This window comes from Centroberyx gerrardi, chromosome 13, assembly GCF_048128805.1.
Source record: "Centroberyx gerrardi isolate f3 chromosome 13, fCenGer3.hap1.cur.20231027, whole genome shotgun sequence".
NCBI classification, from domain to species: domain Eukaryota; kingdom Metazoa; phylum Chordata; class Actinopteri; order Beryciformes; family Berycidae; genus Centroberyx; species Centroberyx gerrardi.
The window spans coordinates 16,013,996-16,030,962 of NC_136009.1; the positions used below are offsets into that span (position 1 = coordinate 16,013,996).

General features: G+C 41.7%; 1 protein-coding gene across 1 annotated transcript in view; it reads right to left on the reverse strand.

Moving 5' to 3' along the window:
* Positions 1 to 2,663: 2,663 nt before the first annotated feature.
* The window catches only part of tnr (tenascin R (restrictin, janusin)), a 117,070-nt gene continuing 102,766 nt past the window's right edge, over positions 2,664 to 16,967 (reverse strand). The window contains exons 24-30 of the mRNA XM_071925083.2: positions 16,009 to 16,139; positions 12,276 to 12,408; positions 11,402 to 11,553; positions 10,930 to 11,026; positions 5,130 to 5,291; positions 4,099 to 4,262; positions 2,664 to 2,783 (exon numbers count right to left, since the gene is read on the reverse strand). Coding sequence (XP_071781184.1) covers positions 2,664 to 2,783; positions 4,099 to 4,262; positions 5,130 to 5,291; positions 10,930 to 11,026; positions 11,402 to 11,553; positions 12,276 to 12,408; positions 16,009 to 16,139 — 959 coding nt within the window. The remainder of the gene's footprint in view (positions 2,784 to 4,098; positions 4,263 to 5,129; positions 5,292 to 10,929; positions 11,027 to 11,401; positions 11,554 to 12,275; positions 12,409 to 16,008; positions 16,140 to 16,967) is intronic.

Sequence of the window (16,967 nt, forward strand, 5' to 3'; positions counted from 1 at the left end):
ATGGATTGCATGAGAAGCTCTGAAACAGTCACTTTGACGCGTGGAACTCAGTGGAGATAAATTAGACCTGGGAAAGGTCGCTGGTTGAAACAGTCGTGTTAATTAGTTCGATTTTCAGGTGTGTTTGATTTATTTTGTCTCGAGTGTCATTTTTCCTCTTCCACGACAGTTTATGTGCCTGATAATCAAAGTCAATTGCACTTTAACTTCTCACATTTGTACCCTACAAACCATTTCAAGAGCGACTTTTACCCAGGTCAGCAAAGAAACTCATCACTATATTTCAAAATAAAACACATTCTCATGACATTTGTTATTTATCATGAAGCTTTTGATTGCAATTTAGTTAGCATGCAATAGGCTCCATCCTTCCTTTAAAACAACACTGTGTTTACGAAACAATGGTTAAAAATACAAGGGTTAGAGTGGAAATGTTCCAGAGGGCTTTCTGAATTAGTTTGCATCTAAAGGGGGAACACATCAAAAGACACATCATCTTGAACCCTATCCCTACATGAGTATATTAGTAGTAGTTTATAGAAGGGAGAATCACCATTGATTTCAAGTCTAAAGGACGGGAAACAAACAAAAAAAAATATACACAGTCATATGATACAAGCCTGCTTTGCTTTCTTAGTTCATTGAGAAAACAGAATTGAAGAGACTGATGGAAATACATAGAGGAATGAGATTTCCAGTTCTTCCAAAGGGAAAAAAGTTAAATGTAATCGGTATTTGGAATATTAAACAAAGCAGGCCAAATGTTGCTTGCAGCGATGGTGAGATTTAGTTTGAAAGATTGTACTGGACAATGAATAGTTTATAGTTAGTTTATAGTTTTACTGTGAGGCCAGAAAGGAGATTTAACCAGCTGTGTGTTTGTTTATAGATAAATTCTATAGATATAGTTTTCCTACCACACAGGAGGTAGGAAAGTACAACAAGACTGTATCCATGAACAGGAGTCTCCAGCCAACTAATTGGCACTGTCATGATGTTCATCTCCTATGTGAATGTTGTGTGCTGCATTGTGAACACTGTATAAAAGAAATGCCTGGTGGGCACGGTGCAGATTATGCCCACCCCACTCATAAAAGAAAAAAGAAAAAAATCCATTCTTTGTCATGTTTGCTGACTTTGTTGTTTCACGGGGGAGCTTAAATAATGAAGCAAGTAAAAGAGGGGCGCACAAGAAAATCCACCCACTGCTCTGCCTGCTTTGTTAGCGGGAGAGAGAGGCGAGGCGAAAATTTGCACGCTGCCCAACATGACTTGCTTTCGCATGGCACTCAGTGTTCACATGTGCATAAAGAACGCCTGGGGAAGAGATCACCAACATGGCATGGAGAATCTGTTGAGAATACAGGGGGAAAAGCTGCTTCATTGACTTTGGTGACAAAAATTGACTGGCGTGTTTCTTAGCAGTAGGCCTAGTCTTCATCATGCAGATCTTTGGTTAAATGTTGCATCTATCAGCACCATCTCTGCAAGCAATCACATCCACAAAAAGGGGGAAACAGTTTATATCAGTGTATTGCATTTTGTTGTAAATAAAGACCAGGAAACAATATATACTGCCCATGTACATTAAAGAGTGAACAAGGGAGGGAATAAATATTGAATGAACAACAATAGTTTTGCTGTGTTCCCGCTCATAGTGCAAATACTGTCTCAGTGTGGCTAACAAGAAAAATAGCGTTTTGCTATTGATGGTTATTTTCATACTGATTTCATATTTAACCCAAGGATGTTATAATCAGTAGTAACATGGACAGAAAAATAAATAAAAGAGATAGATGACTCTGAATCTATTGCTGGTGCGTTGCTTGGCGATTGCAAAAGCTGAATGTTCACTGGTGACTGCAGTGTTTTTTATCTCCTGTGTATCTGGTGTGAGTCCGGTATTTGTCATGATCTGGTTTTATGATTACATTAACTTAATAGAGGTCTCAAAAACCAAGGCATCAAATCATATTATGAAATAGATGGACTTTTGTCACAATATCAGTTATAAAAATAGAGATATCTTACAGTTAAGAGTTTTAAGGGCATATACAGTATATTTTTGTTAAAAGTGTTATTATTTTTAACGGTTAAAATAATGCTAGCTCTTGTGCTCAGGAGGGCATTTCTGAGCACGTTTCCTCACATCCCAGAGAAAGGCAAATCACAGACTGCAGAAAAAAAGCTTCTTGGTTTGCCTTTCCTTTTTTTTTTTTTCTTTTTTTTTACAGCAAATAGAACCATTGTCATTCAAATTATTTAATAAATTACATACAGCGTCTTCTATCGTCTGGCTAGAAGTACAGCAGGGAAAGACAGCTAAAGCTGGGCAGGAGCAGAAGCACAGATAGACGGAGTTCGGCCATGTTTTCACCCAGGCTGCCATGTTTTGTGCTTTTTTGATCACATTTATAGATCCAACAGCTTCTGAATGTTGGTAGCATATTAGTAATAATGTGTTGTAATATTATAAATAGGAATATTAATACGATATCAGTAGCTTTTTATAATAATTCCTCCAGTGTCAGTCATTCCAAAGCACTATTCCCTTGCAACAAGCTAATAAGTGAGTCAATGGCGCACACACAGCAGAAGCTGAGCGTTCAACACAGTCCGAACTCCATTTATCCACGACCCTGGGCTGGATGGAGGGGTTTTGTTTATACAGGGGCGGACCTCCTCCTCTTGCTGCTGATGCTGCGGTAGTTGAATGGCCTCATCTTCATCTCCACGAAGGGAATGGAGAACTCATGGCCTTTCCAGTGATACCAGTTAATACCCTGTAACAGAAGAAAAGTGGTTATTTCAGAAGGAAGGTCTGCTTAAATCAATACGGCTTTTTCCACGCTTGAAAACCATTGGTGGCAGAGGCATTTGAGAAAATGTAAAAGACTCTACTGTGCTTAAGATAGACCTGAGGAAGGTTTTAAGGCTGAAGACTGTGTATACTGGTTGGCAATTTAACAAAAATCTACTTTGGAGGCTGTTTGGACGCTGTAAAATATATCTCAGTTTGGGTAGATTAGCAAAACTGAAAGTTAGTGAAAGATGACAACCAATCTTCACAAACTCAGTGGTGTACAGCAAGAGTGCAAAAAATCCGTAACTTACTGTATTTATGTTCTTATTCTAGTCCTTTAATCCCCTCACCACCACCACAACCCTCCCATTTTCAGCCTTAAACCGTGAGCCAGTTTCTCTCTCTGTGTGTGTCTGTTTTCATGTTTGTCCATCTTTGCACCCACCTGGTTGCATTTCATGTCATCAAAAGACAGAGTGGAAGGTAGAGTACAGAGAGAGGAACTGTGTCTGTGCACTGCTCCAAAGCCTTTGTAGTGCAGCCTAATCAAAGCCCCACACAACGCCTCTCCTTCTTTCTCGATCCATTTCGGCGTCAAGCTGAGAGAGCTACATCAGACGCCCCGGCCTCAACACTCACTCCCTCTTACTGAACAAAACAAGCATGTCCATCTGTATGTGACATCTAAATACATCAAAATAGGGGTACTAGCTTGTATTAAGTCTATCAAATACAGGTGCATGCATGTTTCATGTCTTGAATAAACTTTGGTCTGTTCCTTCAGCGTATTTCAGTAATCGGAACATTTCACTCGTGCGAGGGTTCAGATAAGCTCAAGCTTTACTGTACAAAGTAAACAAGTAAACACATCGTCCCCCAAAAATGATGCAGGCACCCCTTGGGCTAATCAGTAACAAGATGCATCATCCCTCCAAGTTTAATCAAAATTGGACTAGTGATGTAGCAGCTACGGCCTTTCAGAGTTTCATATATTGACCTTTTATTACAGCGCCTCCATCAGGCCAGTCAGTGTAATTTGTCAGGATAGATGGATGTGTGTTGCAAGATTTATGTCAGCTGAATTTACAGTGTATAGGTGAGGGCCTTTCAAAGTGAGAAATTTTGACCTTTAATTATATAGCGCCCCCATCAGGCCAATTAGTGTGCTTTCTGTAAACGCTTGTAAACGTTTCAGTAAAAAAAAATGATATTCTAACTTAAGACATATAGATATTTGACTGATTAATAGATTAATTTATTCCTTGATCGATCAGTTTATCGATGGGATGACTGACCTGACTGTGTCTGGACTCGCCGTATTTGCCGTTGAGGTTGGCCCGGTGGCAGTTCTTGTACCACCAGGCTCCTTTGTAAGACAAGGCACAGTTAGTGACAGCGATGTCATTGTCTCTGTCTTTCGTGGAGAAGGGCCGGCCCTGGTGGTAGCTCAGAGAATCACCTGGGAGCAGAGGAGAGGAGAGGAGAGGAGAGTTAGAAAACATCAGTGGATGTCAGGCAAAAACCGGCATATGGCTGCGCTGAACAATACCATGAGGAGGGGGAGGTGAAAGGCAAAGGGAGGCAGAGGGGAGAGAGGAGAGATGGAGGGAAGAGGGAGAGGCAGAGAAAAGAAGCCCGGGTGGAGTGAATCAGTTTGAGGCAAAATGAGAGAGGGAGGGAGGGAGAGAGAGAGGGAATTGTAATTATAAACATGAGGGGATGACAGGTAATTCTGGCATATGGTTATGTTGACAGACTGAGCGATGCAGCGGAGAGGGAGGACAAGAGTGGGGATGTGGAGGAGTGTTGAGGAGGGTTTGAGGCATAAAGCAGCAGAAAAGGTAGAGGGGGGGAGAGGAGGCAGAAAGAACATGACAGATGGTAGAGGAGGGAAGGTGTTTTCACTTCAAGTTGTTCTTAAGGAAAGGTGGAGCGCTGGGAAAGCACAAAATTTACCACAGATATAGTCCGACATGATAGAAAAAAAGATTTATATGGCCCTCGAGGTCGTCAGCGGACATTTTTCAAAACGACCTGATTATGGAATTTGATTCAGAAATGTGAGATATGTGTAAAAAGACTGTAATCGGACGTCAGAATGGCCAGACAGGCTTTAGATACAGCCTTGCACCCCTTCTTATAAGGGAGAGGGAAGATGGCAGTTAAGAGGGAGGAGATGGGAATGTGTTTTCATTTCTGTGAGGGGAAGTGTGTTGATTACAAGGCATTCATCCACACAGCCAAGTAAAAAGCCCAATAATACGGTAGGCTAACGAATCTATTCAAACGTTTAAAAAACATTCCCCGTGATTGTCCGAGCACATACCGGCGGTGCCGTTGTACTCTCCTATCCTCAGCTTGTAGAGGTTCCTAGCGTCTCCGATGGAGAACTTATCATAGTTGGCGTAGACGGATTCCTGTCCGTCCCTCATGTCGATCCTCAGCTCGTATCGACCCTGACCAGCAATCTTCTGGATGTTGTCCAGGCCTGGGGAGGAACAATACACGTTACAAACAACACACGTTACATTGCGTTTCAGATTTCAGAGACACAGACTGAACGTCAGAACCGGTCACACCTGTCATCTTGATGCAAATATTATCATCCAATTATTCCAGGACAGATTAAGTCACAGGTCCGGACGCAGAAAAATCAGATTTTTTAATCACATGGCTGTCAGATCTTCAAAGCCAGATATGGAAATGGTTAGGCTCACATTGTGATTGGATTTCTGTGTATTCTGCACGCAATCCAGCCACATATACAGTACAAGCAATGCTAAGAGATGGAGAAGGAGAGTAAGAAAAAGTAATGCAGGCGCAGATTTAAATACATACAGCCACAGGAGATGCATAATAAGCCGTTTTCGGGCCAAGCGTGTCATAAAATCCCGTCTTTAGAATCAGATCTCAAAAATTACGTTGAAATGACGAGTGTAACCATAGCTCTAGTCCTGGACTTTTATCAAATCCCGTTAAGTTGATTTCCACATGACAGCGGCAATATATAGGTGGCAATTTTTTTGGATATCATCTAGACATTACATTACAAATTGTGTTTGTGTGTGAGAGATAATACACACATAACTCTGGTGACCACAGAAAAGATTACGGCAGCTGTCTTAAATATTAGCAGCTAAATTGAAGAATGTTGACTTGAATGGAAATACGGCTTTACTCGTTTGAATTCTTCTGTAGTGATTGATTCTGCCCATTGCTGGTGGGAAACAGATAACTTTGCTACAATGCGCAGAATACTAAGAATGTCTGAGCAACTTTATGCATCACATGGCGAGAGGACAAGCCAGTAGCTCAGTTTGTTGACAGCACAGATGTGAGATGCCACTTTATATGTATTGCATTTTAAAAGAAGCCATACTGAATGCATTCATATAAAGTTGACACTTGACAGCCCTTACTTACACCTAGGAAGTTTTTTTGTTTTTTTTCCTGTGAGATATGGTATGTTTCTGCCTGCTGTTTTGAAAGTTAAATGTTTGAATCCCGATAAGCACTATGTTAGACATCTTTGCCAGCTGGTCTTTGGAAAATATGGATTGACTGACATTATCGGGAGTGGTGGACACTGCCACTATCCTCCCTACAAATGCCACATGTCGCAACTTTTGGAGATATACCGCTTTGCTCCCTATCTCCAAAGTAGCAGATATGAGGCTCGTTTGAACCGAAACATACTCTGTGACGATAAGGCCCCACACCGACCTGAGAGATTGGAACTGCCTTCGCTATCAGATTACAACAGCAAGCATCCATTTGGAAAGGAGCCTTCCTCCCTGCTTAACCTCCAACAGAAACATCACACATGCACTTTTTTCAGAACCTGGGAAAAAAGCAAATCTTCAAGCCTTTGCTGATAAGGAATGGGGAGCTGAAATCAGGGAGAGGGGAGAAACCAAGTCTGCTGTAATATGTCAATGGGAAGCAGATAAAATCAGTGTTACAAACCTAAGACCCTAAGGGTGACAGGGGAAAAGCAATTGCTGTAATAAGATTTTGTTAAACACAGAGTGAACTCAAATTTGCAGTATATAATACTGTGCCATCAGCGATTAATCTAGCACCCATAGTTTTTCACTCATTTTTTTCTGCAGCGTTTTTATGGGATCAGACTGCTTCATTAGAAATTGTGGGGATTAAAAATGCATTTGGACACAGTATTGTGCTCTTCTCCAATTATACTGCCAACATTACCATCTCTTAACATTTTATTACAAGCCTTTCTCCCACACTTATGGAGAAACAAGGGGGAAATTATGGAGAAACAAGTGGGAAAATTAAAAAAAGAAAGAGGGGACGAGAGAATGGGATAATGATCACATATCGCACACAGCCACATTGGTTTCTCTGTGTTATTACATCATCAAACTGACACTGCGTTCTGCATGAAACAGGGTAAGGTCAGTGAGTAGGGAGAATAGATTGCCCTCAAGCGGCAATAAAACCGGCCGTTTTCAAACTGTAACAGATAGTAATGAAAGCTTAATTTCCATATTCTTTACTGCTGGCCAGTTAAGTGCCTCTTCTTGTCAGTGTGAGTGGATTTAATATCACTGTTTATGGCTCCATACCGTCCAATATATTGCAATGCTGTGTGTAGTGGTGGTGATTAGCTAAATGTTCGCTATAATGGTTCTCCAGAGTTACAACAGCGACCTAATCTGAAGAAATAAGAATGAAGGTCAAATGGTTTGAAGCTGCGATAAAGTCGGTGTGACCATCTGTATGACACTAACATTTACTTTTAATGTAAAGATCATATAATTTTAGATGAAGTGCCTATAGGACACTTGTCACACTGTAAACAGTTAGGAGTGGGTGGTCAGGCATTCTGCGGCACAGCACATGACAGAAATAGGAAGACACCTTTTGCAGCTACTTCTCTATTAGAGGTACATAATCAATATACTCTTGTCTGAAGAGCAGGGACATGCAGAATACCAATGACTTTATAGAGCAAATTTGACAAAAGAAGTAATAACTACTTCTAAATTTTGAGGGCTTTTATCCAACATTGTGCCAGAACACAATAAACCATCATGTCTATGGAGAACAGTGTACATAATTTCCCTCCTGAAAATGAAAACGAATTCTTGTGTGGATATACTCGATTTCTCTGTTCATAATGTACACCCATAATTGGATATGTATACTGTAAATCCGGCTGGTTTAAATTTGCATTAGCCAACCCGCCTGGTAATCATTGGATCTGTGTTCGACTAACAGGTCGGTCTCACACAGCAGCCTGGACTTATTGCACAGTAGAACCAGGCTGCCCTGTTCCTTGCTGTCATGTAACCCAGTGGGGAGAGGCTTTCATACAGGGAGCTCTTGATGTGCCGCAGCCTGAGGTTACATTAAGCTGCTTTTATGGACTGAGAGGACTGAGTACAGTACAGGGAAGGAGAGAGGGAGGGAATGGAGGGGGGAAAGTGCCTCTTAGGAAACACTGAACAAAGTAATTCAAGACCCTGGAGATGCTGGCGCCCTGGTCCGGTAAGTCCAGGAGCGGAGTGGGGCAGATTATTGCTGATTCAGCTGATATGGAAACAGGTCAGATGAAATGTTGCGCTCTACCCATTCAACCAGATATGCTTCGGCGGCTCTAGATCATAAGGTACAGACACAGCCGTTTAAAAAGCGCCACAGCATGAGGCAAATCCCTGTCAGGATCCTGCTCAGATAGCAGCATGCTGACTGATGCTACATCATGCCTTCAGGTCTAAGAAACAGCGAAAACATTTCAAACTGTTCGTGTAGCCTGCTTAACTTTGTGAATGAGCATCCATCATACTTTAGAAGGTATGAAAGGAAAATGGCTACCACTTTATGCGCGTGTTCCTGCACGGGATGCAGTGAATTTTTATGTGAAAATAAATGTGTTATCCACTTGGACCAGAGGGGGTAATCGTACCATTATAATGGTCCGACCATTTACATCAGGCATCCTGCACTACAGTAACTGCTCCACTCTTCCTTGTTGAAGAAAAATGGATAGCAAACATTTATTGATACCAATGGAAAGCAATTCTGCTCACTTTTCCTGCTGTAAGAAAATGTGAGGAGAGGAATTTCAGAGACTTTTGCGCTACATTAGGCCTGTACATACTCTGCTATACAACATTTGTAAATGAATTAGGTTGCAATAACTGCTGTAATTCTACTGCAAGACAGTTGCCAGCTAGATGCATGATGGGTGACATCTAAAATCACTTTATGCTTTTAACTGTTACAGTGAGCTCAGTCCTTAATGGATCAGAGCTTGCCGCTGTATGCTCCATGCAAAAAAAACAAAAGATTGTGCAGTGAGAAAACTATACTATATATAGTTTTTCCACATATGGCAGCTATCTTGTATGTTGATCCAAAATCTTGTGTTCAGAGTTGGCAGAATATCAGACTTCTCTCTGGTATAATGTGTTGATAATGCAATGCCATACAATCTTCCCCCAGTGTTATTGTGATTTCTCTCATAAAAAAAAAAGGTTCAAAAAGCATCTTTCTCAAGGTCTTGATTTATTCAATGAAATATTCATGTAGTATTTTCTTTTAATCATTCCCACCAAAACAATAACATGAAAACTGGCCCATGAAGAAACATAGCTCATCTGCACATTTTGTAATGAATATAATTATTGTTTCATAATGAGATTTGGGAAAAAATATTCAGCAGTCCATAAAACAGTGAGGCTGTTCTGTTGTTTTGTCTTTGAATCAGAGCGGCGCTAAAAACAATTACCAAGTCATTTCAAGGAGAGATGAGCTTTCAGAGCATTCAGTAATGAATCGGATAGACTTTGTGAAGTCGAGTGGTGAAAGATGAGATGAGCGAAAAATGGCCTTGCACGGTGGTTCTCAATCTTCACAGACACTGGCAAATATTATAAGAAAGGCTACGCTGAGTGTACAAGATATTGGAAACATTTTCGCTCCCCATAAAATAGACATATCAATTGAAACCGAGTGAAAGCTATGACCCCCTATTGATTTTACCCATTAAATCCACTTCAGTCATGGAGAAGGCGTGCAGATAAAGAGGGTAATACAACCTTCAGAAAACTGGGACACAGATTGTGCAAAATGGGTTGCAGGTTGCAGCTCAATATGAGTCTAGCCCATAAAACAGTGCAGGAATGTATTGGACATGGTGACAGGAGAGACCAAGTGGGAACAAGGCAACAGTAAATATGTCATCCCCCATAAATTACATAATCTCCCTTTGAGTCATGGCACCTTGTTTTGTCCTGTAACTGTAGCGCCCCCCTTGGGACAATCACAGTTATTTTGAAAGTGCTGGAATGAAAGGGGGTGAGATGCGTGATTTCCTCAGGCTTTGTCGAAAAACAATCAGAGGTGTCTGAGAAATCGTGTGTGATGGACGACCGGATGGACAAACAGACAGTCAAACAAATAAACGAACGAACAAACAAACAAACAAACACAAACGAATGAATGAACGGACAGAGACCGTTAGTCCTTCTCCTGATTTGATTGTGGGGGACAACAAAATGCACTATGAAGGGCTGAGAAGGTCACACACCAAAGTACCACACCAGCAGAACCACTTTTCTCTTTTCTGAAGTGAGTAAAGCAGCTAACATACGGCACAAAAAAACACAACATGAAAAAAGACAAAACAAAACATAAAGAGACATTTTTATCTCATCCTGCAAGTAATGTTTTTCCACTACAGGAGCTGTTTAAGCGCCTGTCAAAATAAATGAAGTTCAGCATGAATCTGCAGATGACAGACTAGGTCAATGCTCTAATGGTCCACCCTGATCATGTGGTGGCTGGAGTGGGGGGGGCGGGGGGGTCTTGGAGCGTGAGTCACACCAGACTTCAGAAACTGGACCTGATGCCTCTCCGCCCAGCGCTCAGCACAAAAACAAGAGGTGGATTGGGGGTAAATCCTCGCAACAGACTGGGATCCTGTCCGGAGGGATGTACGCCTAAGCCGTCCCACGGCGCAGAGACAAGAGATAAGCTCCTGGCCCATGAGCCTTTGGGTGAGACAAGAATAATTTCCTCGAGGTGATACGTTTGAAGCGGCACTCAAATGTACTGTACTTTTGCCCAGATCCGGTCTGTGAGAGTAAGATTCTTACCGAGCCAGAACTCATCCTCCAGGTTTCCAAAGCCGACCCGGTAGTCGCTCCACTTCCTGGAGAAGTCCGTCAGGCCGTTCTGCCGGCGCTGGAACACCTGATTACAAACATGCGATGCTGTGACTGTGATCAGTGAAATATTTCTCCATCAAGTACCTGATCCCATTTTATCACCACATTTCATCAGTTTGTTCAGAGGTTTACATATAGCTGCAATCAAAAGGATTTATGTGACCTTAGTAATTTTGACAGTGATATCCACCGACTCTCAATCTGGTATTGTTATGATCAAGCATCTGTTATCGTCTCACTCCATCACTCTCTCTCTCTTTGATATTCTCCCCTACTCTCTTCCCTTTTTTCTACCCCAGCCCCCCACATTACTTACGTTCTTTGTCAACATACCGTATGACAAGTGACTGATATCTTCAAAAGTGATATTAAAAGAAGATGTATGTCCACCATCACTTACGATCCAGCCGCCCTCGTCGGTGGTCATGTCGCAGAAGACCTGCACGCCCTGGCTGGGGTCTCTGTTGATGTAGATGGTGTAGACGCCGCTCAGCGTCTCTCCGTTCAGCAGGTGCTGGGCGCAGTTCTGAGGCGTTGCAAACAGACGACTCCCTAGGGAGCAGCGCAGGAGTGAAGACGAGGCACAAATTGCTTTTTTCTTTTAACCTCTTCAGGCTTCATATGATTTTTGTAGCGAATTGTTTAAGCTGTGAACAACTCAGTTAGCTTTGGTGCTAAAATCAGGCAGATTGTGCTCAAAGAAGAAAGAAAGGTTATGCATCCACGAGCACCAAGTTCATGCTTGTGTGATAAGGGGAGGCTGCCTTTTCCTAACCATACTCTTTTACTCTTTAACATGGCAATGGGCATTAATATTTTCCTTTGGCATGTTGTTGTACATCAGGTAAATTCCAGGTGCTTAGCAACTTAACAACGCTGCCTTCTCTCGTATGAGTGAAATATCTGGCAACCAATAAAACTTAACACTCAAATTTTGATAGCATATTCCAATTAGAGCACATCGTTGAGCTCCAGCTCAGGTTTCTAGACCGTCACCTTCCAGCTAAAGCTGCATGGGAAGTCTAGCCCACCAGGCTAGAGGGGAGGTAGGTGAAAAGTCTCTCTGACATTGGGGACCCATTATCGTGCACCCATTTATTCCTGTACTGTGAAATGTGGTGCAAAAGGATTTATTAAAAAACTAAACAAAAACAAACTTGCAACTCTGTGTGTTGCAACCTAACTTCCATCAGGATCACTTTCTGAGCTTAAATCGAAGACATTACGTATGTGTATGGGTGCTTGTGTGTGAATGTGAGTGAATGAGCGTCTACCTGTGGTGAAGGTAGTGGAGACTATGGCACTGGTGTCTAGTCCTCTTGCAGCCTGGAGCCTGACAGTGTACTCCGTGGTCTCAGCCAGTCCCTCCAGACGAATCCATGTGTCCTCTGCATCTAGGATCAGCTCCTAGTACACACACACACACACACACACACACAGACAAGTTGACAGAAACACATATACGCATGCACAGATGCACACACATATATGTACACATCCACATACACACATATACACAAAGGAGTTAAAAGATATTAGATAAGGGAAGTGGTTTTCCTAAAGGAGATAATTTAATACATTTATTCAGTATAAATCTCAGGGTAAAACATACACCACATTAGAATCCCCATGAGTCACTAATAAAACATTCGCTTGAGCTTGGGAGTCTTATAAGACCTAAGGCAACAAAGAAACCTTCAAGCTGTTTTTGCTCCAGAAAATCATGACAGCTTGCCTGCGCTTCATACTAATCGTATCATTTTCTTCAACCAGCAACACCAGTAGCGGAGTCACGTTTAGCGGGACCCGAAAAAAGGGATACCGGGTCCATTTAAATATCATATTAGTAAAAGTTACAGCTCTGCTGACCTTGGAACAATTCTGCCTGCCTGTGCTTCATATGTGCAAAATGAGTGAGCCATAACTCAGGGAAAATAGATTGAGGAGGAAGTGAGAAGGAGAAGGGTGGGGGGTGCAGGGGAGGGGAGGGGGGTTAACTAGACTGAGAGAACGAGATGAAAGGGTCTTATCGGACAGCCAGGCTGAGAAGCTGCCAAACAATCAGAGAACGAAAGTTTCTATTTTTGGTGAAAAAGTCATGACGGCTCAATTGCTTCCCTTTGTTTCTGACAAATCGTCTTTTAGAGACGATCTTAAGGAGCCAACAGCCAAGAAGTTTGCCCGTTCCTGTGTGTGTTTCTCAGATGAGACATGAAGAGATTTCACACTCAACTGGCAACGCACTCAACTGATGAATGTGAGGTAACACAGAAACTTGAACTTGCGCATGCATACGTGTGTGTGTGTGTGTGTGTGTGTCTGTGTGTGTGTGTGTGCGCACGTGTGTTATCTATGGTTGGCTCGGTTACACATAAAATATGAATGAGTAAAAATGAAATATTCAGCCATTTTGGAAAAAATCACACATTTCCAGGCAATATGTCCATGTGAATTATGCAGCGGAGCAGCTGGTAAATGATGTCTCTCTGTCTCCATGGATCTGACTGGTTTTCAGGGTCAAGATAAGAATTTTATTGCAAGTGAAACGGCCCTGTCTTATCAAGGTTGATACATGCATTTATACACTCAGTATCGATTGTGTGTGTGTGTGAGTGTGTGTGTGTGTGTAAGGTTGGTTGGCTGTGCGGTGAGTGTGTATTTGTGCTTGCGTGTGTGAAGTGTGCCTGTGTGCATGCACGCGCGTGAATGTTATGATTTTATCTCTCCAGACACGCCCGTTACTTATAGTGATACATGCATTTGCACACTATTAAGTAAATGTTGATCAGATAAAGGATTAATCTCACAGATAACTGGCTGTAAATTATAAAAGTCCATTACCTTCCTAAGAAGGAAAACAGGCTGAATAGCAAGCTAGAACAGCCAACTGTAGGAGAATCTCACAAGGGGCATTTCAATCTCTGTCTGCAGCGATCATTTTTCCTCTGGACTTGAGTGGTATGACTCATGTGTTGGTAAACTATTTGAATTCAAACTGTGGCAGTTGGTGTTGAGGCAGCTCACCGGGGGAAATGGAGAGCTGAGCAAAATATAAACAAGCATGGCCAGTAGTTGCTTTATTCAAAAACTGGGCAGTGAAAATAGAAATGTAAAATTAAAAACAAAAACACAAACAAAGAACAGGCTCCTTACTTTGTTTTGTTTTTTACAGGAAAGGTGCTGGTTATAGCGTCAGTGCAGCAGGCAATTACTGTATGATTTACTATATCAAGGAACATCACATTACAGTTAGGAGAACTGACACACGAGTAGTGAATGACATATATGATGGAATATTCTCTTTATATTCATAAACAGTCTGGGATATACATCATAAAAATTATAATTTAGTTTGTCTCTCATATGGAAAACAAGTTGTCCCTGGAAACAAGTATCAATATCTTGAAATAAGGCAGAATAAGGCAAAACACTCCACTAGTATCAAGAGTGACCATCAATTCAAGAAAATTATTGAAACAAGTTCATTTGTATTGGAAACAAGTTCTCTCAACTAGATGGCAGATTTTTTTAGTTCATTTTTTGTTTAATGAAAAATAGGAATATATATATATATATATAGTAAGCAGTAAGCAAAAAAACCCAGAGAATGTAGATAGTTTCAAGTTACTGTATGTTGCATTCTTTGTGCATGGCTGACACCCGCTGGTCAACCACACACCAGTACCACACATACAAGGTCAGAGAGAGAGAGAGAGAGAGAGACAGAGAGAGAGAGAGAGAGAGAGAGAGAGAGAGAGAAAGAGAGAGAGAGAGAGAGAGAGAGAGAGTTGTAAAGACAGAAGTATAAAAATAACATTTCTTGTGGTAGATGATTGCTGTGTAAGCATGGATGTGTGTGTGTGTGTGTGTGTGTGTGTGTGTGTGTGTGTGTGTGTGTGTGTGTGTTTTTATGTGTAAACTGTTTATTTATAAGGTCAGACATAACATCAGAAATGCATTGCCTCAACAACTGATTACTGTGGGGGGCATTGAAGGGGACAATCTGTGTGCGTGGGTGTGTGTGTCTGAGAGAGAGAGAGAGAGAGAGAGAGAGAGAGAGAGAGAGAGAGATACAGAGACAGAGAGATAGAGAGAGAGTAGCCTATGTGTGTTTGCGTGTGTGCGTGTGTGAGTGCGTGTGTGAGTGCGTGTGTGTGTGTGTGTGTGTGTGTGTGTGTGAGACCTAATTGCCAGTGAGAGAGAAATGCATTTTGCAGAGCATCATGGGAAATGGTTCCAGTCGATTCGTTAACAGGCGTGTTGCGTTCCGCACATCACTTGCTAATGTGCTTTATTACCATTACTCAGCCACATCAAAAAGTTTAATCAAAATAAATAATGTCTCTACTAGGGCACATTAAAGTAATATCTCTATTGGACAGGCAATTTCAATGTGTAGTGCCCTTGTGCGCGTGTGTGTGTGTGTGTGTGTGTGTGTGTGTGTGTGTGTGTGCGTGTTGTGCGTCCGTATGCTTGCATGCTCTACATCAAGGGACTATTTGATTGAAGGGTGTGATTTGTATTTTGTCTCTTTAGAAGTGCTTGTCATAAAGTTAAGATTCTGCATTCATTTTCTTTTCCTGCACTCCGCTCCCCCTCAGGTACACAACGCTGATTAAATTGGGAACATTTTCCACTTTGCAGAAATCCAGGAAGGAGTTTCAAGATATTCTACAGTATCTGCAGAATTAGATTTCTATTTTCAGGTATATGGACCAACAAAAGCACATTCTCCAGCGGTTATCTCCCTGCTGCGTGTTTACATGGCAATATATTCTGCAGCATTTCCAGAATGTGTAAATACAGTTAGATACGGAAACACTTTTTGGCTGCAGATAAGACATTACCATGCATAAAATTTGATATGGTATCTACATTGTATTTGAGTGTGTATGTGTGTGTGTGTGTGTGTGTGAGAGAGAGAAAGAGTGTGTGAGTGAGTGTGTATGTGCACACGTGTCTGTGTGTGTGTGTGTGTGTGTGTTTTTGTGGCATGCGTCTACGCACCTTGCGGCTGCCGTCCGCGGACTTGTAGGTGAGCATGTAGTTGTCGATGTCTGCGATTGGCGGTTGCCAGGAGATGAGCGCGCTGCGGTGGTTCACCTCACTGGCCGTCAGGTTCTGGGGCGCGTCCATGGCTACCGGACAGACAGAAGAAGAATTATCTAAATGAATACACTAAGTTAGTGGTTTGCAAACTGGGGGGTGTGGGCCTTCACAAGATGATTTATTGAATGTGGAGAAAATATGGTTTTAACATGCAAAGGAATTGTGTTTTAATATTATTTTTTTTTGTTGTAAAATTGTGAATATCTGCAGCCTCTTGAAATGAATGAAAAAAAAAAAACAGAGGAAGATTTAATAATCTGATGATTAGAGTCAGTAATGAAGAGACCGATGGTCTGATTGCACCACCACAGTTTTTGTATGTACAAGTGGGGGGTGAGCGTGTGTGTGTGTGTGTGTGTGCGTGTGTGTGTGTGTGTGTGTGTGTGTGTGCGGGGTGCTCTCACTCGTGTTACTCCCTCAGATTGGCAGATTGGGGACAAACTCGAATTGCCTGCATTCAAATTATTTCCAACCGGTTAATCATAACGCTCCGGCATAGTAGAGTAATCGTATTTGGACAAAATGACAGACCAATCCCTCTTCACTAGACCAAACTGTAAATTGTTAGGTTACTGCTGAGGTAATTATGGAGTAATTGTTCTCTTATTGTGTTGTAATTTTGCAACCAGGTCCCAAAATTACAGCTCCCTACAGTAAGGCAGCTTTCTTCATTTGAGCTCAAAATGGATAACTATCACGCTTTTCAAAGAGTGTGGGAGTGCTGAGTCAGAAAAAAAATGTCTTTTTTGTTCTTTTTGGGTATTCCGGACATTCAGTTATCAGTTAAGATCTTTTACCCTTTGTATTCATAAGCTGTTTACATGCATCTTATATCCCCCTAATGAATTGTTCTGTGT